We start from the raw sequence: 25,780 nt of genomic DNA, 5'->3' as shown, positions 1-25,780 counted from the left end.
GCGTCTGAGAGGTGTCCTTTATTGGGAGAGAGGTGGCCGAATCTAACTGTAAATTTGTAACATGCACTTTGTACAGCTTCCACTCTTTAAATTAAATTGGTTGCTTTAACTCTTGAATTTTGCAAAATTGTACCTGTTTGCGTACAGAACTTATCTGCAAGCAAACGAACACTTCATGCAGTTTTTTTTTTTCACGCATTCGATAACGTTTAGAGACCATGGCACTCGAGACATAACAAATGAATAGAAAACTAAAGTTACAGTATGTGTCGAACTCATCGCGTTAGCTGGACTTTGGACCTGTCAGTCAAGCAACTTTTTATGACTTTATTCACCCGCGGTACTGAAGGACTTTAAGGTATAGTACTCCGTGGTTGACTAGTGAGATTGGATCAGAAATGGCAAAGCGTGACTCATGGTACAGAAGGTTTAAACGAACGGGTAATGCTAATGACTTTGAAAATTACCGCGTTCTCCGCAACAGGGTTAAACAGTTAATCAAAAACAGTAAATATAAACACATATGTCAAGTATCAAAATGCAAGAACTCGACAGAAATATGGAAACAATTACGAACAATGGGTATAGGTCGAAAGTTATTAAAGCAGGCGCCGAATGCATCCCTTGATGACTTAACTTTACACTTCACGTCGGCCTAATCCACTGTAACAGCAAATAATAATAATAATAATAATAATAATAATAATAATAATAATAATAATAATAATAATAATAATAATAATAATAATAATGTTTCTTCTATGCCAATTCAAGATACATTTGTGTTTAAAGAGGTTGGTATAAATGGCGTAAAACGAGAGTTATGCATTCTCTCAGATCAAATGCTGCTGGACACGATGGCATACCTCTGTCTTTTTACAAATATATCATTGGCGCCATTCTGCCGATCGTAACACACATTATTAACTACTGTTTAACCCAAGGAATTTCCCCTACGGCGTGGAAGGATGCCCTCGTCATCCCAATCCCGAAAAAGGATGGACCCAGTATTCCTTCAGATTACCGACCAGTTTCTATCCTACCACCCCTGTCCAAAGTGCTGGAACGCCTGGTTCATGAGCAAATCCTTACGTACTTGCATAAATATGCTTTACTCGACTCTTACCAATCACCCTTTAAGAAAAAGCATAGTACCATGGCAGCTCTGCTGAAAGTGACAGATGACATTAGATATGCAATGGACAACAAACGAGTGACAATACTTACTCTTTTAGATTTCAGTAGCGCATTTGATACTGTCGATCCTACGTTGCTTCTTCCCAAATTACAGTCCTTAAACTTTAGCCAGAAAGTGCTGCAATTTTTATATTCTTACCTCACAAACCGCCGGCAGTGTGTGGTTGCAAATAATAATAAATCAATGTGGTGAACAAAAAATGTTGGTGCCCCACAAGGGTCAGTCCTTGGTCCTCTCCTGTTCACTTTATATATAAATGATATCACAAGATCAATTAAGCACTGCAAGTACCATCTTTACGCTGATGATCTGCAAATTTATTACCACACTAGAACTAATAATAAACAACAAGCAGTATGTAATGTTAATGCTGACCTTGAGCAAATTAATGGCTATGCAATTAAAAACAACCTTAAATTAAACCCCCATAAAACGCAAGCCATTATCATCGGTACATCAAAGAATCTTCACATCTTAAAACAAAATTGCATTCCTCCCATAACTTTAAATAATACTGTTATACCTTATTGTGAATCAGTTTCTAACCTTGGAGTTATTATAACGGAAACTCTAAACTGGTCAGCGTAAGTTAAGAATATCTGTGAAAAGGTTTATTGTGGCTTGCACCCCTTAAAACGGTTCAGAAATGTATTCCCTCGATCGCTAAAAATTCAACTTGTTCAGTCATTATTATTTCACATTTTTGACTACTGTGATGTAATTTTTACGGATATAACAAATGAATTAAGCTTGAAACTACAACGCACTCAAAATACTTGTCTTAAATAGGCTATGGATTTACGGTATAACGCTCGAGTTTCTCCCTATTATAAACAATTATCTTGGTTATGACTAGACGATAGGCGTAAACTACATTCAAATACTCTTATGTACCAGGTACTTTCGGAAGACATCCCTGCTTATCTCTCCAGCAATTTTCGTCACCTTGGCTCTTTACATCTCCATGATACTCGCTCAGTGTCCCTCCTAGAAATACCTGTCCACCGAACAACCACATACCATCGATCATTTACTATCACCGCTTCGGGATGGTGGAATGCTCTTCCCAAAGACGTCAAGGATGCTGCATCAAAAAGCATATTTAAAACCTCTTGCCAGCAGTTCCTCGTTAAGTGCTTCCAGCAAGGTACCTATATGAATGGAACGAGTGATTGTGTGTGAAAATGATATGAGATTATTGTACATTAAAATAAGATATTGGGTTAATATGATAATTTAAATTAAAAACATCCGTACTGTATTTACAAAGTAGAAGTATCCTTAAACATAGCTAGTAGTAACGGAATTTAATTTAGATGTAGTATTGCAAGGATACAATTAGTTGAATTTCATTTAACATTTTTATTAAGCTTACTAGTATTTCCGTTCGTATTTCTTTCGTTGTGTACTGAAATGAATATTTTTTCAAATCTGTATTATGTCTTAAAAATTAGTGTTATTTGTAGTTCTTGGTATTTTAAGTTAATCAGTGTCATTGTATTAACAAATAATAATATGTATGTGGTTAAGTGTAAGAAAGGGCCAATAGCCCTAACTTCCCCACAAAAAATAAAGGCTTTTATTCCATCTACAGAACTTTATTATCTTTCTATCAATGCAACACATTACTGTACAGACATTAAAACTATTTTGTTTTTCATTTTTATAACACACAGTACAGTGTGTTAGGTCTCTAAGTCCCAGCTCTGTCTGTAGTCAAGAGGATTCTCAAACAGCTGCCCCCTGCCCGTAAACGAAAGATATTTTTTTTTTTTATAATTATTTGAATATTATTTCAGTTGGGACATAAAAGCTGTCCGTATTTTAGGACTGTTCGTATCCTGGGAGTGTCCTTGCGGAGTGGTTTCGCTGAAGTGTACTTTAGTCCGATTAGCATATTTTATTCACTCAATAGCCGCGAACAACGGATCTGACCGAAGTATGCGACCTTGCGCAAAGGAAGTGAGGTCTCTGTGCACCTGATAGAGATCGCTCAGGCAGTACAATACTGTATAACGATATAAGAAGGAGTATGTAAATATCAATGAGTAATTATGGCTTTTGTTTTGAGAGCCCGGCTAATTTTCTGGTGTTTAGCTCCTAAGGTCGACTTGTCTGCCGGCAGCTCCAGCAAACAGCGCTCATGAGTGACGGCCTACTCCGACATGAGACTGAAGATGTCCTTGGCGTCGTGTACACACAGTACTGTTACATTATTGTATTGGTGGATAACACGTTTCGTCATAACGCTATATACAATAAACAATGGGGCAAACATTGCTGCATTCTTCTGAAAAGAGCCTTATAGACTGTGTTCGTCCTTTAATACTATTCCAATGCATTGTTCAATTCTTCAGTACCGAGTGTTTTTCTTCTCCTATTTCTGTATTTGCAATGTAACCACTTTTGGGATTTACTACTTACACTCTCGTCAGGTCAGCGTGGTCAGCTTAGTGGCCTTCGGTTCAGAAAGCCCCGGGTTTAATTACCGGTCGGGTTGGGGATTTTAACTTCGTATGGTTTATTCCTCTAGCTCAGAGACTGGGTAATTGTGTTCGTCTTAACACACATTTTCATTTACATATAACAAACCCTACCAATCACCGTAGAAACACGCAATAGTGAATGCATCCCTCCACGCAGGGTTGGCACCCGGAAGGACATCCAACCGTAAAACTGAGCCAGATCAAAATAAAACAAAAAAAACACACAATGCCAAACCCAAGAAATCTGTAAAAAGCTAAGAAGAAGAAGAAGAAGAAGAAGAAGAAGAAGAAGAAGAACTTACACTTGTGGTGAGAAAACAATTTCCCGTGTTTTTCTTCTCCTCTGAGTTTTTTTTTTTTGCTAGGGGCTTTTCGTCGCACCGACACAAATAGGTCTTATGGCGACGATGGGATAGGAAAGGCCTAGGAGTTGGAAGGAAGCGGCCGTGGCCTTAATTAAGGTACAGCCCCAGCATTTGCCTGGTGTGAAAATGGGAAACCACGGAAAACCATTTTTAGGGCTGCCGATAGTGGGATTCGAACCTACTATCTCCCGGATGCAAGCTCACAGCCGCGCGCCTCTACGCGCACGGCCAACTCGCCCGGTCCCTCTGAGTTTAATGACCCTTCAGTTGCTATCGATCTTTACTGCAACGTGCCAGTAAATCTATTGACACGAGTCTCCCGCATTTAAGCCAACTAACGACTCTGAGATTCGATCCCGAAACCTTTGGTATAGAAGATAAGCACAGAAAACAATTGCGCAGCACATTTGGTCTCGCAAAACATTTGAAAGAACGGGCGAGTTGACCGTGCGGGTGTGAGCTTGCATCCAGGAGATAGTGGGTTCCAATCCCACTGTCGGTAGCCCTGGAAATGGTTTTCCGTGGTTTCCCATTTTCACACCAGGCAAATGCTGGGGCTGTACCTTAATTAAGGCTACGGTCGCTTCCTTCCAACTCCTAGGCCTTTCGGTGCGACGTAAAGGCACTAACAAAAAACATTTGAAAGCAGTTGATTCAACGGTTAGACGCGTCGATCAGTAATCTTGCATCCAGCATGAGAATAAGACCCACCTCTTCCTTGATGAATGATAAAAATACAAGGCGAAGGAAGAGTAAAGTATAAAAACAAAGCGCCGTCCGCTACTGGGTTCTTAGATAAATAACACACTTTTTTAAATCATTGAGCGAGTTAGCCGTGCGGTTATGGGCGCGCAGCTATGAGTTTGCACTGTCGGCGCCCCTGAAGATGGTTTTCCGTGGTTTCCCGTTCTCACACCAGGCAAATGCTCGAGCGGTACCTTAATTAATGCCACGGACGCTTCCTTCCCACTCCTAACCCTTTCCTATCTCATCGTCGCCATACGACCTATCTGTGTCGGTGCGAGGTAAAGCAACTTATCAAAAAATGTAAAAATCCGATGTAATAAAATATATGATTGTTCTTATAAACATATTTGACCAAGTGAAGTATAAAAACAAGTAGACCTAATTCTTTAAAGTCCATTTTTATGACTTTATTCACCCGCAGTGGACTTTAAAGTACAATACTACTACAGAACTTTATTATCTTTTTATCAAGAAAATATCAACTGGGGAATTTAGATTTTAAAAATATCTGTTTCATTTCTGATGAGAAAGTTATCTACTTTCACCGACCTGTCTCAGTGCCGGCCCTGTGGTTTAGGGGTAGCCTGCTTGCCTCTTATCCGGAGGCCCCGGGTTCAATTCCCGACCAGGTCTGGGATTTTTACCTGGATTAGATTTGAGGAGCTACCTGACGGTGGGATAGTGGCCCCGGTCTAGAAAGCCAAGAATAACGGCCGAGAGGATTCGTCGTGCTGACCACACGACACCTCGTAATCTGCAGGCCTTCGGGCTGAGCAGCGGTCGCTTGGTAGGCCAAGACCCTTCAAGGGCTGTAGTGCCACGGGGTTTGGTTTGGTTTGGTTTGGACCTGTCTCAGCCTGATCTTCGGCATTGATAATATTAAAGTAAACAGAAGTATGAATGATACTATTAAGAGTAAGTGTAAGAAAGTGCCCAGAGCCCTAAATTCGCCACCAATAAAGACGATATCTGTCCATCCATCCATCCAACTATCTATCTATCTATCTATCTATCTATCTATCTAATAGTAGTAATGCCATTTTTTATACAACCAGTCTCTGTGAAGATATTGAGACATTGGGTCTAGGATTCGGGTATAATAGTCGTGACCTTAATGAAGATACAGCCCTAGCATTTTCCTGGAATGGAAATGGGAAACCACAGACAAACATCTTCTGGGTTGATGTTCGAACCTACCACCTCCTGAATCCAAGCTCACAGCTACACGACCGATACTACACAGCAGCTCACTCGGTATGAAGGATAGGGTGGTGTATAGGCCTACATTTCAATGGGATTGTTAGACTTATAAGGAGGGCTCAGCGAGGAAAGCAGTAGGGGAAACTACTATTCTTCCATTCCCCTAGTATGTCTCCTGAACTTTGTGTCACAACTGATGATAAAAGTGCAAGGGAACCGACCCGGTTTCGGGTGGAAGACTCCATGTATAACGCTATGAGGGCTATGAGGATTGTTGTACTTCCTCTTAAAATAATAATCACTACCATCATCACTGATAGACGCTTGGGAACATCCTTTCCGGTCAGTGTCAGGACTGACACATTCTGGTCTAAAAGTACAAAATCATATGGTCATAATAGTGTGAGGGTTAGAGTACTTGAAAATATGAGTTGTTGGAATTTTGCTAGAAATACATGTTTTATCGTGTATTTTGTATCATTTCTTTTCTCAAGCACTAGACGTACGCAATTATCTGGCCTGCCAGTATTATTTACGAATATAATGGTCATTATTTTCTCTTGCTGTTGCAGGATGAGGAAGACATCGGTGAGGTGTACCAGGACGAAGAAAACGAGGCAGCTCTGCTTCTTCACCGGGACCGATCAGACGGCGGGCTACTCATGGTAAGTGTTCAAGTTCAAGTTAATATTGTTTCGATAGATAAACTAGCAAACCTTCAGCAAACTCCGTTGGTAATATTACAGAAATGGCTAACTTCTATTCATATACGGTATATATATATCTCTAATTTCTTCAATCAGATGAAAAGGATATGATTGTTTTTGTAAACTAATTGGATCACATATCGGCCCCTAGCGGGCTTACCCCTTATGGGGGATGCCTCGGGTTTGATTCATGGCCAGATGAGGCATTTTTACCTGGACCTGAGGGTTGGTTCGAGGTCCTCTCAGCCTACGCGAGAACTATTGAGGAACTATCTGACGATGAGATAGCTGCTCTGGATTAGAAAGCCAAGTATAACGGCCGACAGGATTCATCACACTGGCAACGCGTTACCTAGTAATTTTCAGACCTTGGGACTGATCAGCGCTCGCTTAGTAAGCCAATGCCCACCAGATCATGAGATTGTTTGGATCAGATGGAGTATAAATAGCCTATATTATTGTAAATACATTATTGTAACACGATCACGAATAACTTCATAATTGTTTCCAAGAAACTTTGGATCAAATGCGACAGCATGCTTTGTTGAACGTCGGTGTTAAGAGTACCATCTTCCATTTTAAATCGCATAAACCTACTCAAAGACTCGGAAACCAACGATAATGAAGTTTAAATCCAGGCATAGCGACTTCAAGTGACCGTTCTCAAGAAAGATTTTCTGGGAATATGTTCTTACTCAGTTCAGAACAATTGACGGCATTGTACGTCATGCGAATATCCCAGTCATTTTGTATATTCTTAGAAAAAAATTGAAAACGTGTACACATTGTCATTACGTTGGCATATGGGAAAAGGATTTGGCTGCATACTGCACGAAAAGTGATCCAAGGGTGAGAGTTGGTAAAACTAAGTCACGAAATAGTTTTCTAATGGCATCTGCTTCATCTTTGTATTTTAAGCGAGGTAAACTGTTTTCCTGTTCTGAATAACTACAGTGTTCGTATGGAGTGGCCTGTATTTGTCTCCAGATTGCATAGAAAGTCAACAGAAACAGAGTAGTACGGGATTTTTTAAATAGATCTCTCCTCCCAAGACACATTTAGTTTCGCTGTTCTGTTGACCGGTGACTCTCTTGCTCGTTACTAGCCTTTTATGATACTCACCAGACTGAGTGGCTCAGACGGTAGAAGTACTGGTCTTCTGAACCCAGTTTGAACTTTCGATCCCGGCTCAGTCCTATGGTATTTGAAAGTGCTCAAATAAGCCGACCTCATGGCGGTAATTTACCGTCAGGTAAAATAACTCCTGCAGGACATAATTCCAGCTCCTAATATTCCTTGAAAACCGGAAAAAATGGTAGTTAGTGGGACGCAAAACCATTATTATTATAGTACTGTCCTCGTGTTAAATAGCTAGAAGGTCTGACCCTTTGGCTGAATGGTCAGCGTACTGGTCTTCGGTTCAGAGGATCCTAAGTTCAATTCCTGGTCGGACCGGGGATTTTAAATGTGTATGGTTAATTACTCTTGCTCGGGGACTGAATGACCGTGTTCGTTTAATACACTTATCTTCATATATAGTCTATCACGCCACACTATCAACCACCACAGAACACACACAACAATGAATACATTCCTCCATAAAGTGGTTGGAGTCAGAAAGAGTATTCGGTCGTAAAACTTGGCCAGATCTACATCCATCGTCGAACCCAATAAATTGGATTGGGGAAAAGGCAGGAAATAAAAAACGATGTGAAAAAGCAAGAGGACAGTTTCTGCTTTTCATTTTGGGTATCGTATTTTTTTCTTTCTGATAACCTTCGAGGACGTCACTCAGTTAGCCTTAGCACTTGAGGTGGAGTGGTCGACGTAGGACGGGCAAGGAGGTGAGTGACTGGGTGGGCACTTAGTTCACATTTTAACCGAATGTTATTCTTCAGTTCATTCATATTTTCTTTTTCTTTTTAGGTCCCTATTGTCAACACACAATCAGGTTCAACTTGCATCAGTATAACTCCACCTCCTAATCAAGAAAGCCATTATAATGTGGCATCATCACAACACTGTTTTATGTACAATATGCACATAATTTTATTAGCATAGCCACTTACGGTGTTTTATAATTGACAATTCGTTGTTTTGAACAACAGTTTTAACACATGCTTTTAATTGGACTTCATGCTTCATATTATGTTTACGCTGCACCATTTTAACATTGAAGATTGACAAGACGCTATCACGCTGCGTCACAGGATACACAGACTTTGCATTTACTTATTTTAATGTGTCCTCGCCTTATTTGTAATGTTATGTATTTGTATTCGTGACTGAAGATGTCCTATAAGAGTACGAAACATGTTTCACGAGTGTAATTTAATGTAGTCTTTTTAATAAAGACAATTACAGTATTGTAAAGGTGGAATTATAAAATCTAAATTTTCACAAGTTGATACTTTGACAATACGGGCTCTAATATGAAATTTATCACGTGCAATTCTGATAACTTAGACCTAAAATTTATATTCCCGTTTCACAGAATTGAAGAACTATTATAAGGACTTATAACGAATCAGCCTTATGATGTCATACGACGTTATAAGATTAAATATTTGTAGACACATTTCAAGATGCACACGTTAGTAGGCCCTATTGCTCATTACTCGAAAGGCTTTGGTCTGGAATTGATTTGAATTTATTGATAATGTACATGCCACTGAGGCTGAAAAATCTCTTTATGTACCGTCTGCATATAATAATGTACAGGTTTATCAACAAACTAACTGAATGTTTATAATATTAAAGTATTAAATTAACATTAGCTTGAATAATCGAACCCAGGGACTCTGCGTAAGAGGCAAACACGCTACCCTTCCACCATAAGGCTAATTCTCTTAAAATTCTCGTAAAAAAGAATACATCTGGTCTCCCTACTAAACACAATGTGCTTACGAAGTTTAAAAATAAACCTACTCCGCTGACCTTCCTTACTGTGCTCCATATGTAGTTGGAGTCGATCGGTTGTGGCCGTATAATTAATGCCAGGAGCAAAGTATCTTATTTATTTCCTCACCATGTGTGGTAAAAGTTGTTCACATTTATTTAAAATCCCCAGTCTGAGATTTAATTACTATACATCATTTAAAAGGAGGCGACTGGCTTGGGCTGAACGGCGCGTTGACCGTTAAGAAGCGGTGAAAGTAATAAGCGGCGATTGTTTTAAATAAAGAACTGTCCATATATTGTTATCAACGTCGTATATCAGGAACTCTGATTGATTAACTGATTGATCGCCATCGCCGGTGGTAGAGGGGCTGTCAGCTAATGTTGGTTAATACCTTACCGTTTCTCCTCTATAATTACTGATGCTAGTGGTTTATACAGTAGTTATTTTATATCTGCTATATTGCAGTATGTGTTGCCTCCAACCCCAGTGGATGGAGGGGTAGAATACGTTATACCTCTGCCAGTCGTAAGAGGTGACTACAAGGGTCTCTCAACATGGAAACTTAGACTGGTGACCACAGCGCCCCCAACTCCGTCTAGCATTGTTTACACTCACTTGTGCCAGACTGCCCAATTTCGTCTTCCCATTCACTCCTTGTTCGGTCAATTCCTGTTCTCTTCTGACCTCGACGGTATTCGATTTTTCGAGGCATAAGGGGTCTCATTTTTCTCATCTTTCATGTCCTGCACTGTCCAATACTATCATTCTTCGAAGAGGTGGAATCATTGTATTATTATTATAGTTGTTGCTATTGCTCCAGTAGTTTCTGTTAGGGGCCAGGGGCTTGAGTTAAGCAAGTGGTAAGGATGATTTGAATGTGTTACCATAATTTACTTTCTTTCCTAATCCGTTTACCCTCCAGGGTTGGTTTTTCCTTCGGACTCGGCGAGGGATCCGACCTCTACCGCCTCACAGGCAGTATCCTGGAACGTGAAACTTTGGGTCGGGGATACAACTGGAGGGGAGGACCAGTACTTCATCCAGGTGGCCTCACCTGCTATGCTGAACAGGGACCTTGTGGGGGATGGGAAGATTGGAAGGTATAGACAAGGAAGCGGCCGTGATCTTAAGTTAGGTACCATCCCGGCATTTGCCTGGAGGAGAAGTGGGAAACAACGGAAAAGCACTTCCATAATGGCTGAGGTGGGAATAGAACCCCATTCTACTCAGTTGACCTCCCGAGACTGAGTGGACCCCGTTCTAATTTTCAAATTTCGTGGCAGAGCCGGGAATCGAACTCGGGCCTCCAGGCGTGGCAGGTAATCGCACTAACCACTACACCAGAGAAGCGGCCCATAATTTACTTATTTGGAATAAAAGGTACCTAGAATGGCAAATACATATAACTGAATAATTGCTAAAGTTGATTCTAATGTTAGTAGAAGTATTTGAGCAATTAGTAAGAGAGAGAGAGAGAGAGAGAGAGAGAGAGAGAGAAAGAGAGAGAGAGCGTGAAGAGAACCGACGAAAGGTCAGTGTTTCGGGTTAAGGGTCTTCATGATTCCTCTATTAATTTAGTGCATTTAAGTTAATAAAAATATAAGATATAAACTTCTGTCTTATGTTTTCAAAACATATGCTTTGATAAGCTTAATACAGTAACTAATTTATTAGATTGTCTCAAATGTAACCAGTCTGCTCACCGTTAAAATACCTTGCAGCTATCTTTCATCGTGTACATTGACAGCTTTTTTCTTGCTGAGGGGTTTATAACTGTTATTAACATCGAAGCCGGCCCCTCGGTCTAGGGATAGCGTGCCTGACAGTCACCTGGAGACACTGGGTTAGATTTCCGTCCAGGTAAGGGATTTTTTTTTACCTGAATGTGAGGGCTTGTTTGAGCTCCACTCAGCCTACGTGAGAAAAATAAGGGGCTATACGACGGTGAGATAGTGGGCGCGCGGTGTATAAAGCGAGGAATAACAAGCGAAAGGATTCGTCACAGTGACCATGCCTCACCTTTAATCTGCAGGTCGTCGGACTGAACAGCGGTCGCTTGGTATGCAAAGGCCCATCACGGCTGTAGCGCCATGCGGTTTGGCTTGTCACTAACTTTCATATTGCCGTATCGTGAAACGTCCCCATCCAATGGCGTCATATGCCTTCACTCCATATGAACATTTGTATTTTTTTTGGCACACAATCTAGTGACGACCTGGACAGGGCCAAATGGTGTCCGGCCCCATGGCTAAGTGGTTAGCGTATTGGCCTTTTGGCCTTTGGTTGAAGGGGCCCCGGGTTCGATTTCCACTGGCTCGGGGACTGGGTGTGTGCAGTCCTTAAATAGAAAATAGAAGGAACACTGGGGAAGAATGAGAAAATAAGGGAAAAAAATCAGTAATTAAAACAGAAGTAAAAAAATCATGTTAAAACTTGTGAAAATGTAGCCGAATAGCGGACCCCATTTGATAGGAACAATGCTACGAAAGAGTGGGGGTGTCTAGTGATAGTAATTGTATACCACCATCTCTCCTACATTGCCGACCAACATTCTGGTGTATTCAACCAACGAGACTTGAACTGGCTAACCTCGGTACAGACCATAAAGACCTGACGCCATCAAGAGAAAAGAGGAAAAATAGTGTATCTGAGCACTGCTAAATACCAAACGACTGTGCGGCGAATCAAACACACAACCTTGAATATACGATGGATGCACTTACTACGCAGCCATTTTTATGCTATTTGCACGTTGTGTTGTAACATCCTGATAACAATACATCAACTGCGACCCCTTTACGAAAGTATCATTTTCAAAGCAAAATACCTGAATTACAGTGATCGTATGCTATAATTGCCATGTCTGTTACAAATCCCCATGATTGATTACAAAATTGCTACCGTCACCACTCACTAATTATGAAGGTCGATTCGATTCGCCCTTGTCACAGTTAAGCAATGGACAAGCTCGGCTGGCGAGGCAAATAGCTTATAATAGAGTGAAGAGTTGCGTTAAGAATGTACTGAATCGTTGACCTCCAACAAGGTTCTGTCGAGGAAATTTGATTATAACAATGGAATTACGTTGATTTGACAAATTGTTACGGCTTCCCGTTCAAAGACCGGATCTATAGTCAGCATGAATCTTCACTGACTGTATGACATGCGAAAGAATACGAATTTCGACCTTTGAGATTTGTAAAAGCTTATTCAGTAATTTTTAACTTCAGTTCTTAAGCTTTCTTGAGCTAAGGTCTGTATCCCTAAAATTCGACCAGAAAAATACATACAGTACCTCCTTTTAGAATTGTCTGCATATCAGCATTTCGTTTAGAGAGGTCCCGAGTTCAATTCCTGCCCGGACCGGGGTTAATTGTAATTATTCTCTCTTGGGCACTCTGATGTTTGTGTTTATCCCAATACATGATGATGATTAGGGTTGTTGTTGTTGTTGTTGTTGATAATGATGTTACCGAGCAACTGACCGTGCGGTTAGGGGCGCGCAGCTCTGAGCTTGCATTCGGGAGATAGTGGGTTCGAACCCCACTGTCGGCAGACCTGAAGACGGTTTTACATGGTTTCCCATTTTCACACTAGACAAATGCTGGAGCTGTTCCTTAATTAAAGCCACGGCTGCTTCCTTCCCACTCCTTGCCCTTTCCTGTCCCATCGTCGCCATAAGATCTATCTGTGTCGGCGCGACGTAAAGCACGTTGTTGTTGATGATGTTGTTTAAAAGGGGCCTAACACCTAGATCAGAGGTTCTTAACCTCGGGTACATAGATCACCAGGGGGTTCATGGATTCACTATAATTTTAACGTTAATAAAAGAAGGATATCTGAGAATTTTTATTCTTATTAATGCATAGTAATAATTAGAAATTGTATTCGTAGTAATGCATAGTAATAATTATAATCACAGTTAAATTGCATTTACCACCGCATGTTTTTCACCGGGCTCAGGCGTTAGAGCGCTGACCTTCAGAGCCCAACTTGGCAGCTTCACCTCGGGGTCTCCAAAAAGTCGAAATAGACTGGATATCAAAGCTTACCTTACTTTACCTTTAAAAAAAAGCACTCCACAGCCTAAAATTCTTATTCTTGCCAAACAGCAAAACATTTTCATTGAAATGAACTTTAAGTCTGAATTAAATACTTTTAATTACAGTAAACTTTCTATTGATTATTGTATTTCATTTTTATATAGAAAGGTCATTTTTTTCATGGTAAAGGCTGAAAAATTTACTTTTTCTGTTAAGAATGTTTCCTTTATTCATACGTCACAGACAGTACGGGCCGATCCTTTTTCAATAAAATAAAATAATATATTTATTACCTGAAAAGTTGTGTTTATATGATTATGTTTATTTTTATAAGAAGAGGGTTCCTTAGGCTTCACCAGACTTTCAAAGAAGTCGGTGACACAAAAAAAAGGTAGAGAACCTCTGGTCTAGATTATCGGCCTCTGTCACAATACACACCTTTTTCACATAACATTCAAAACAGCACACTACCAACGATCACAGACTTATGCAAGAGTGAATACATTGCTTATACAGGATGATGTCAGAAAGAGCACCTGGCCGTGAAACAGAACCAAGTCCATATGTGCGGCACTTTTCACACCCAAGACCCTACCAATTAGTGGTGGAAGAAGAGTGATGTTACAGAAACTCCTTTTGGTCCTTCCAGAAGGAAGCAGCGATGTTGTGGCGTCTTCGCTTTACTTAAGTTACACGCTAGTAGCCTGGATCGACCGATAGGGGGAGGGAGTGGTATAGTTACAAAATGATGATGGAGCATAATGAAGGTGCTTGTGAGTGTGTGGTGTGTGCATGCATGAGTGTCATTATAAAGACACTATATACAAGTAGATTATATTGATATTCAGATTGCAGTGCCGGTACACTACAAAATCTTACATTAAAGTACAGAACAAGAACAATACGATGAGGAGAACAGTTTTACGGCGAATGGTATGTTCAGATGACAATCTTTGAGACTATTGAGACTTCTTTAAAATAGATTCAAGAGATCTATCGGTTTTACAGTTATGTTTCTGTGAATGTTCAAAAGAGCCAACACACTGAATCGACTTTCACTTGTTTATTGTCGGTTTCTGTTTATTTTCTTCTGTAAAAATTCCAATGCGAGTGGGAATTGTAATCCATAGTAACACCTCCTTCGCTCCTTTTCCCACAGGGTGCATTAAAAGCTCATATCCCACCGTGGTATTTGTAATCACGGAGTGTGCAGGTTTGATCTCTGCCGAAGTCTAGAACTAAAGTACCTAGCGCCATGCCTCTCATTCTCTGAGATTTTCTTTATTAAATGGCGTGTGGCCTTCAGAGACGCCTGGTGCAGGTCTTTCGATTTGACGCTTATGGGCGACCTGCGCGCCTGTGAGAATGGAACCCTAAATATGATGAATTCTAATGCTGAAAACGACTCACACACCCAGCCCCCGAACTATCGGAATTAACCAATGCAGGTTAAAATTCCCAACCCAGTCTTGGACCAAAGGCTAGCACGCTAATAATTTAGCTTATAGAGCCGGACATTCTCTGAGATGATGAGGCATCAGTAGACCTCGTCGTCATCGTCACTTTTTATGAAGAATATTGGTCTTCTTTTATAGAACCATGTCTCAGAAAAGGAAAGGGCCATTAGAGGAATGAAAACCGAACGAGCGGCTGCACAGTTCAGGCCGTGTAGCTGTTAGGTTGAATTCAGGAAATGATGGACTCGAACCCCTCTATTGGTAGCCCCGAAGACGGCTTTCTGTGTTTTTCTCTTTTCACACCAGACAATTGCTGGGGCTGTACCTTCATTAATTAATTAATTAATTAATTTCACTCAGCTGGAAGGAAGTTGTCCGTGAAACTTGCACTTTTTTGTTCTGTAAATCCAATGACTCAGCAGCGTATAAGGCTAATACTTCTGGCTTGAACAATCAATCAATCAATCAATCAATCAATCAATCAATCAATCAATCAATCAATCAATCAATCAATCAATCAATCAATCAATCAATCAACCATTGATCTGCATTTAGGATAGTCGCCTAGGTAGAAGATTCCCTATCTGTTGTTTACCTAATCTTTTCTTAAATAATTGCAAATAATTTGGAAATTTATTGAACATTTCCCTTGGTAAATTCTTCCAATCCCTGATTCCCCATACCATTAACGAGTGTATATTACGAGGTTACTTTTCGTATGTGATACTCATTGAAAGTGATTTTATTACAATGAAATCAATAATCAATGAAAGGGCGTTAGGAAAAAAATACCGTTAAAAACAACGGCAGGGTATAAAAGTAATTTTAAAATTAAATTCGATAAATAAAACGGCTTGATAGAGACTGTACCCTGTGTACTTCTCTCAAAAACGCCGGCGCCTTGTGCCTACTATATTACGAGAACACTACTGTAAATGCTGGGTTATATGGCGGTTTATAACCGGTGTTTGGAAACCAAAACGCTAAAATCAGTAAAATTAAAGTCCGTTCGGTGTTCGCCACACGTTTTATGCTAATAATGACAATTTCTTGCTCAACTTGAGCTCTGAAAAGACATATAAAAACAGTTCTTCGTCGCTTGCGTTAGAATGGTGAAATGATCTCACCTCATCCATCTTAACACTGTGGTTATGCAACTCAAATTTGAGAACACGTTATCGTCACGAGACAAGTACAGTATCAGGTCAAGGATAGAGATGCTGTGTGGCGTATTCAATGGCCCAAGGCCCTGGTAACAGACAGCGGCACCGCACTAGAATTCCCATACTCATCCATGGAACGCATGCTACAGCATGTTCCTATAGTTATGGACATATTAAGACATACGTCACTTCATCCTCCAGCTTACCCACTTTTTTATACCTACCATGTTCACGACCTCCGTACCTGTCGAAGACACAAAGTTTACAATGTTGTCTAAATACACATCTTGAAGTGCATGCAACATATCATCCTACCAACCACCACAGAAACAGGGGCTGGTGAGTAAATCCCTCCACGTAGGGTTGGTATGAGGAAGGGCATCCGACCGTAAACCTTGGCTTAATCCACGTTAGTTCCGACCCCAGATAATTGGGAAAATTATTAGAAAAGGAAATGTATTTTAATTATTCTTATTCTTCTGTTCGATTTTGGCCACTACGTATCACGGAGTAACAACTCGGTATCCTCGACCATCTTTTCCCTCCACTAGTTTTGATCTCAGCCAGTACAGCTTTGTTCGTTGACTTATCTCCTTCATTATGTTATCAGAAAAGACCACTTTTGAAGACGCATTTTTTACTTCTACTCGGGGTTCTCTGAAATCTGAAACTAATTGTTGGAAGTGGCTCCTGTTTTGAATGTCTTTCTGACTAATGTCCACTCTCTCCATATCGAAATGTATCTCCATAAACCACCCGGGAACAACTTTTTCATCTTCGAAATGTGTAAAAAGCTTTCGAGTCAACCTTTCTTGATTCATACGTGGGAGATGAACATAAAATTTTATTCGTCTCTTCTTCATCAACTCTATAGTGCCTTCAGTCTCTTTGTATAACTCTTTGTTAGGGATTAGTCTCCGCTGTCCAACAAAAGATCTAGGACCCAGATTCTTAGGATTTTTCTTTCTTCGCCAGTTGTCCAGCAATCCTCTTCTTGTTAAATCCAGTGACTCAGCAGCGAATAATACTTCTGTCTTGAAAAATCAATCAATCAATCAATCAATCAATCAATCAATCAATCAATCAATCAATCAATCAATCAATCAATCAACCACTGATCTGCATTTAGGGTAGTCGCCGAGGTGGCAGATTCCCTATCTGTTGTTTACCTAGTCTTTTTTTAAATAATTAGAAATAATTTGGAAATTTATAGAACATCTCCTTTGGTAAATTATTCCAATCCCTAACTCCCCTTCTCATAAACGAATATTTGCCCCAATTTTTCCTCTTGAATTCCAACTTTATCTTCATATTGTGACCTTTCCTACTTTTAAAAACACCTCTCAAACTTATTTGTCTACCAGTCATTCGACGGAATCTCTCCACTGATAGCTCGGAACATACCACTTAGTCGAGCAGCTCTTCTTTCTCCCAAATCTTCCCAGCCCATACTTTGCAACATTTTAGTAACGCGACTATTTTATCGGAAATCACCCAGGAAAAAAATCGAGCTGCTTTTCTTAGATCATAGTGTTATAGTGCCTTAGTTATGTTCTCAAACTTAGTGATGTGTGTTGTACATTTCTTTCAATCTGGTACGCTAATTCCATCTTCCTGATTCTTGTCTTGATTGCCTCCTGCTCTAAGCCATTAAACTGGATCATCACACCAAGATATTTGAAGCACTTGACTTTTGATATATTTTCTCCTGTTGTGTTCATGATTAATTATTAATGCAGTTTTTAAAAAAATATCGTGCACATTATTTGCACTCGCTATCATTGCATTCAAATAAAACTAATTTGTACTGTACATCTTCTGACGACGGGATGTATACTTCAGTGCCAACCAACAATTTATCCCTCTTTCTCAATCTGTCTTACTTCATGTTTCAAGCTCCTCTTCGGATCATACAACATGAGAATCATCTTTCACTGATGCTAATTACATGCTTAAGGCCTTGTTTAAATACAAGGAGGCATTATTTTGAAATTTGGCATCAATCCATAGAGGATGTAAGTACAGGTACTGGAGGTCATCAGAGCTGAACAGGAAGGCGCCAACGATCTGGGTACCACATCCGAATGCCTATGAGACGGTGCGCCAGGAAATCCCGTCTGAAGTCATCACTGCAGTATTTGATATTCCCTTCCTTCTGGAGTAAGGTAAACACTACATGAAGTGATTTTTATGAAGATATCTATGAAAAGTGAAACTTCGGGTGTCCCGTATAGCTCACTATGAGTGTCTGGGAAAGTCAGTCAACCCGCATCATCTGCGACAGTGAATACCCCGAGGAGAAATCGTCCCAATGCCCACATGTCAATGTCACAGGTTACAACACCTTCACTCATTAAGGCCATGGCTAATACTTGTTTCCGTCAATAACTACTTGCACCTCTGATGATAGCCGTCATTTATCTAAGATGAAAAATGACCGTACAGGTCGTGTCGTAATCGCCAGTCAACTCAGTCAGGCGCGGATTAAGCACTTATTGGTTTGTCACACAAAATTTTCGGTACCTCGGTGCCTCTGAAAACCGTAAAAGGAGTTAGAGGTACGTAAAGCCAATAACATCATTTTTTGTTTGTTCACAAAGCCACGCTTTTCAGTGTCGGCTTAGTTAAAGTAACCTGTAAGTTTGTTAATCAGCTAAATACCAGTTACACATCTGTAAAATTGGAGCGTGTTTCGTTCTATAATAGCATCCTTAGAATCTTTCAGATCACGTGTTTTCATGTATATATGCATATATGTTGTTTATGCTGTGTAAACTTGTCGATGATCATGAATGAGTAATGTGATGTTATGCAAGCCTATGGTCAGTGAACAATGTAAGGAATCTTCTACAGCTGTTCAAAGAAAGAATGGACGCATGGCATTGCATAAGTTCTTCGCAGGTACAGTTTTATCAAAAGCGATTGAACCTAGGGATAAATAATTTCGTGTGGCGAGTGCTAGCCTTGTAAAGCAGACCTTCGGACGAGGGTGGACCTCACCTGCTGTGTACGGGAAGCTGCGTGTTAATGAGATGAAGGATGGTGGTTGAAATGAGTTGCACGGATATTGAGACAGCAGATACATCCAGTCCCCGAGAAACCATTTAAAATTAGAATACCCGACCCCGCCTGGAATCGAACCCGTGACCCTCTGAGCTGTAGGTCACTACGCTGACCATTAAGCCATGGTGCCGGACAAACTCGTGTCCTCGTCCCCAGGTTCTGCAGCTCTTTTTAGGCACACCCCCAATGTACATTTTTAGCAATATAGCAGCCCTCCAGGTATTCTCAAATCTCTTGCAACACCAGGAGCCAAACGTGGGCCACCGAGGACGGCAGCTAATGGTGTTAACAGTTACACTGCAGAGGTGGACAACCTATTGATATCATGTGTGTTGTGGATATCCGCAGGATCTGTACCTACATGGGACGTGAATTATATTTGATAATAATTAAAATTCCCACTCCTTCTCCAAGTAAATGCCGGGATGGTATCTAACTTAAGGCCACAGTTACTTCCTTCCCTTTTCCTTGCCTATCCCTTCCGATCATCCCATCACCCACAAGGCCCCTATTCAGCATAACAAGTGAGGCCGCCTGGGTGAGGTACTGGTCCTTCTCCCCAGTTGTTTCTCCGACCAAGTGCCTCACGCTTCAGACGGTAGGGGCGGAATCCCAAACTGAGTTCGCGGAAAAAACAAAACCTGAACGGTAAAGTGATTAAATAAAATAAAACAATAAAAAGACACTGTCAGCAGCGCTGAAGATGGTTTTTCGTTGTTTCCCATTTTCACACCAGGCAAATGCTAGGGCTGTTCCTTAATTAAGGTCACGGCCGCTTCCTTCCCACTCCTAGCCCTTTTCTGTCCTATCGTAGCCATAAGACCTATCTGTGTCGGTGCGACGTACAGCAACATGTAAAATAATATATCATTCTATTATTAATATTTTTAAAGATATGTAGGCTTATTTGTGTTTTATAAATTTGATTTAGTGTTCGATAGACTGAAAAACTTAAACGTTCTAATAACGTTACTGTTAGGCCTACAGGTGACGGTTATTTGTTCGGAACATTTATAACTGGAATGCATGTTTAATATGTCCGACTCTGTGGCTAAATGGTTAGCATGATGGCCTTTGGTAGCAGGGGTCGTGAGTTCGTTTCCCGGCAGAGTTGGTTGTTTTAACAATAATGGGTTGATTCCTCTGGCACGGGGGTTCGATGTACGAGTCTTCGTCATCATTTCATCCTCATCACGACGTGCAGGTCGCCTACGGGAGTCAAATCAAAAGACCTTTATCTGGCGAGCCGAACTTGTCTTCGGACGTTCCCGGCACTGAAAGCCATACGCCATTTTGTTTATCACCTTTAGTATACCAACCGAAGCCATCTTCGTGTAGTCCATTTTAAGTGTTGGAGATATGGAAGCCAGAGGCTTCCACTATCCATAACCTCAGAACTAAATGAGATAGAGTAGTCAGCTCAATGTCCAGCCTCCGTTGCCCCAGGAATTGACCTGGTACTCATTTCTCGTGTAGGCTGACAGAAACCCAGGGCCATGCGCCTTTCCATTAGTGGAGATCTCGTTTTTAAATGTTCTTCCTGAACCGAAGACCGTCTCAATGGCTAAATGGTTAGCGTACTGGCCTTTGGTCACAGGGATCCCGGGTTCGATTCCCGGCAGGGTCGGGATTTTTAACCTTAATTGGTTAATTTCGCTGGCACGGGGGCTGAGTGTAGGCTATGTGTCGTCTTCACCATCATTTCATCCTCATCACGACGCGCAGATCGCCTACGGGAGTCACATCAAAAGACCTGCATCTGGCGAGCCGAACTTGTCCTCGGACACTCCCGGGGCACTAAAAGCCATACGCCATTTCATTTTTCCTGAACCGAACTCATGACTTTCGAAGTGGACAGAGCACATCTTTACTGCTTCTCCCCGTTAATACACTGTTAAGATTATAAAAATAGAGAATGTTGGTAAGAAGTCAGATGTGTACTTTTCTGTCGTTGGTAATTTGCCGTTGAAGGTTATTACTGGTGACGAGCTGTTGACGGGCGGTTGCTTCATGTTATCGGTTGGGTGTATAGGCATCCCGCACAACACCATTAAGTTGCAAGGACTTACTTTCACTCTCGCGCATTTAATATGGCAGGACTGGGAACGTCTTCCACCGCCTTGGCTAATGTATTGATAGATACAATAGATCTACAGAGTACAGGACGGGCTAATTGATGTTTTATTCCTATTGGGGTCAGATCTTACTAGGAAGGAGTTTGAAAGGCAGAGGGCAAGGGTCTTCAATTTGCTAGGCTTATATAAATTGAACTCCTGTTTTCCAACAGTATAGTCTCCCTTAAGGGAACGTTGACACCGTGAGAAACGTGCCATTGTTTTACAATGTTTTACAATTTACGTCGCACCGACACAGATAGGTCTTATGGGGACGATGGGACAGGAAAGGGCTAGGAGTGGTAGGTGGCCTTAATTAAGGTACAGCCCCAGCATTTGCCTGGTGTGAAAATGAGAACGGAAACCATTTCCAGGGCTGCCGACAGTGGGGTTCGAACCCACTATCTCCCGAATACAAGCTGATAGCTACGTGACCCAAACCATGCGGCCATTTGCTCTGTAAGAAACGCACCCCACTGCCGGCAGCCCTGAAGATGGTTTTCCGTGGTTTCTCATTTTCACACCAGGCAAATGCTGGGGCTGTACCTTAATTAAGGCCACGGCCACTTCCTTACCACTCCTAGCCCATTCCTTTCCCATCGTCGCCATAAGATCTATCTGAGTCGGTGCGACGTAAAGCAACTTAAAAAAAAGAAACCCAACTTAATGGAATAACATGACATCAACATGAACATTCAAAGAATGAAAAGGTATGAAAATGAACATTTCTCTAACTAAAATGATGCCGGTTGGTAAGATATTATATGAGAATTGAATGCCAGGTCTGGAATACAGAATTGTAACAAGTGGATCATTTCAGGTATTTCGGGTGTGTATTCACTCAGAATGATATGGCACCAACATGATCACTCACAGAACGAAAAAGTATAAAAATTAAATTGAATCAAGGAGCTCCAAATCTAATGAGGTGAGTTCCTAGACGAAGCTATTCGTAACATAGTTCTGTTTTCAGACCGACTTTGTAACACGGGAGTTACATCTGAATGAACTCATAATCCATGGTTGGAGGTTAACAGACATGAAAACGGCGAGAATGATTATTGCTACAAACATATGGGAACAATGATAAAAGGGCACTCACGGTGAAAATATTAAAGGCTAGCCTCGGAATAAAATCGATAGAAAAGTTGTTCGTATAAAACGGCTTCGGTGATGGAGTTATGCCAAGGAAATGGAGGAGGGCCAAGAAGAATAATGGATTTGGCCATAGAAGGTAAGAGAAGAAGTGGGCTACATGCGAGACGTGGTTTGGACCCAGTTTCTAATTATTTCTAGGAGAAGACATCAGGGTGCTTGTTGCAAATGCAGGGTCATGGAAAAGATTAATTTGTTTACAGAGCTTTGCAGAGACTGAACACTGAAAGGCATAACAGTCTATAATTAAGGTGTGTATGTATGTGTGTATGTATGTATGTATGTATGTATGTATCTATGTATGTATGTATGTATGTATGTATGTATGTATGTATGTATGTATGTATGTATCAGGTGTAACAAAATTCAGTACTCAAATTTCGAAGGATAATAGAAGAGATCCAGAAAAATATATTTTATTAAATAGCCATACGTCGGGAATGGATAATTGAGGTATTTTTAATGTGATTGTGAATGAAGCAATATAAGTTCATTATTTTGATATGACTCTACTTGAGTTTTTTGTAGGGGCACTTGAAGAGCCTGGTGTGACTCGAATTGATCGGAGAAATAGCTCGTTACAGAGCTTGTGATTTTTTAATAGAAAAGTCACGACTGGTAAATTGAATACCCACTTGGCGAAATAATATATATATTGGAGAAGAACAATGAGTGATCAGAAATCTAGTAAATAACGAACTACCACGCAAATGTGATGATTTTTTCTAGTGGTTTAACGTCGCACTAACACATCAACAACGTTCGGCGACGCAAGGATCGGAAGGGGCTAGGACTGGGAAATCAGCGGCCTTGGCCTTAATTCAGGTAGAAAGCAGCATTTGCCTGGTGCGAGAATGGTAAACCGCGGAAAATCATCTTCAGGGCTTCCGACGGTATGATTCGAACCCACCATCTCCCGAATGCAAGTTCACAGCTACTTGACCCTAACCGCATGGCCCACTGGCTCAGTAAATACGATAAAGAGCTTTTAGTTTTCTTCTTCCTAACCTTTTCCAAAAAAAATGAAATGGCGTATGGCTTTTAGTGCCGGGAGTGTCCGAGGACAAGTTCGGCTCGCCAGATACAGGTCTTTTGATTTGACACCCGTAAGCGACCTGCGCGTCGTGATGAGAATGAAATGATGGTGAAGACAACACATACACCCAGCCCCATTGCCAGCGAAATTAACCAATTAAGGTTAAAATTCCCGACCCTGCCGGGAATCGAACCCGGGACCCCTGTGACCAAAGGCAGCATGCTAACCATTTAGCCATGGAGCCGGACACCTTTTCCAAATTAGCTGCGTTAGGTGCTTTGTATGACTTTAGCGCATTTTTGCGGCCGGATGCCTTTCCTGACGCCAACACTATCCAGAGGAATGTGTTCACTATTCCGTGTTTCTGTGTTGGTTTGTACTGTGATACGTTTCATGTAAATGAAGAACTATATTAAGACGAACACAAAAACCTATCCTCCGAGCTATGGCAATTAAACAAAAACCTTAAAATCTTCAACGCGATTGGGAACCGAAACCGGGGCCCTTTGGACCAAATGTCACCACGCTGACCATGCAACCAAGTAACCAGCCGAGAGCTTTTGCTATTTAAAAGCGAATTATTTCAAGTTTTGCAAACATCCAACATACCTGAAATTTCAACTAGACTTTCCCCGATTGTAAACCGTAATGTGGATAGGGAGTGTCTTCATTAAAACTGGTCTTCACGAAAATGTAAAGTTCTAACGTGACTTGATTTAGCACTTGAGGCACCCATCGATGCGTCCCAACCCATTGTTCTTAAATTGCATTATGTAATAAAGAAAGTCTCGTGACATAAGCAGCATGGTCCTAGTGAAGGCAAATTCTACAGTGTACTGTCGACAGTTGTAAAAACTTCTTTGCTTGTGTAACTAATACCAACAGTGATGTACTAGTTAATTAATTAATTAATTAATTAGGTGCAAGCCTGTCTATGTCAGGAGGAAGTGCTTCCAGAATAAATGCCGCCATACCTCTTCAATGGAATGTAGTTAAGAGAATGAATACCACAAAGACCAACCTCCAATTCTCTACGTGTTATGGATCCAGAACTGCAAAGAATAAGAATTACAGCCTCGAACTCAGTGGATGTCAATGAATGCTGCTATACACGGATGAGCAATTGAATTGAAGATGGCTAGTAGTGTGTAGCGCCTTCTTCTTTCGCTCTGATAATGGCAGTGACGTGGCGTGACATGGTCTTCACAAGATATCGAAGGCAGTAGGGTAGGGAGCAATACTGTCTCGTGATCGCTGTAACATCCCTTCCATAATGCATGGAGATTGAGTGGAGTAGCATTCAGGGCTCACAGATCCCTGTCTAAAACATCACAGAGGTGCTCAATAGGATAGAGGTCGGATGATCTTCAGGACTAGGCAAGCATCCTCATGTCTGTCGAGTGCCCATTGAAACAATCGGCCACAATTCGGGAACGATGGGCCAGTGCATTGCCTTGTTGCAGGTAAAGGTAAAAGTATCAGGGGTCCCATTTCATTCCAATTGAACAGTCCTCATACGAGGATACCGCCACCACTGGCTTAGCTGTAACCGACTGGCGCGAGAGACTCAGTGTCTCAGGTCAACCTTACTTTCTGGTATAGTCTCTGCCACCTTACCTTTTCTCCCCTGTTAATACCTTTAGTTTCTAACTGTTGGATTGGACTCAGTGTCACTAACCATACAGTTTAGGGACCCTACTTGCCGATGCGATGTCTTGCAGTTACTGTTAATCTTGCAGGTTGGCACTATGTAGTATAATTTTTGTCGTGACTTGCGAGATTAAACAGTACTGCCACAGCCGTATTATAAAAATCACTAGTGTTACATTTGCGAGTGCAGGTCGTTTTTATTTGACTCCCGTAGGCGACCTGCGATTCTTTATGAAAATGAAATCATGATGAGGACGACACATATACCTAGTCCCCGTTCCAGGGGAATTAACCAATTATGAATAAAATTCCCGACCAACCGGGAATCGAACCCGGGACCCCCGGGATCCTTGGAGCCGGACAAGTAAACTCGTGTCCTCATCCTGAGGTGGTGCAACTCTTTTCCGGTACACCCATTTTAACCACATGCCAATCCTCCTGCCATTTCGGGCAGTACCAGGAATCGAACCCGGTCCTCCGAGGACGGCAGCTAA

The 25,780-nt window shown here is 41.2% G+C and overlaps 1 protein-coding gene across 5 annotated transcripts in view; it reads left to right on the top strand.

Annotated features, from left to right (window-relative positions):
- Positions 1-25,780, top strand: part of sona (sol narae) — a 679,307-nt gene that overhangs the window by 532,572 nt on the left and 120,955 nt on the right. For all 5 annotated transcript variants that reach the window (XM_067143283.2, XM_067143282.2, XM_067143284.2 and 2 more), the window contains one exon: positions 6,569-6,661. In XM_067143283.2, coding sequence (XP_066999384.2) covers positions 6,569-6,661 — 93 coding nt within the window. The remainder of the gene's footprint in view (positions 1-6,568; positions 6,662-25,780) is intronic.

The sequence above is a fragment of the Anabrus simplex genome, chromosome 3, assembly GCF_040414725.1.
Source record: "Anabrus simplex isolate iqAnaSimp1 chromosome 3, ASM4041472v1, whole genome shotgun sequence".
NCBI lineage: Eukaryota > Metazoa > Arthropoda > Insecta > Orthoptera > Tettigoniidae > Anabrus > Anabrus simplex.
Note: the sequence above shows the minus strand (reverse complement) of the source record. Positions and strands in the feature narration are given on the sequence as shown.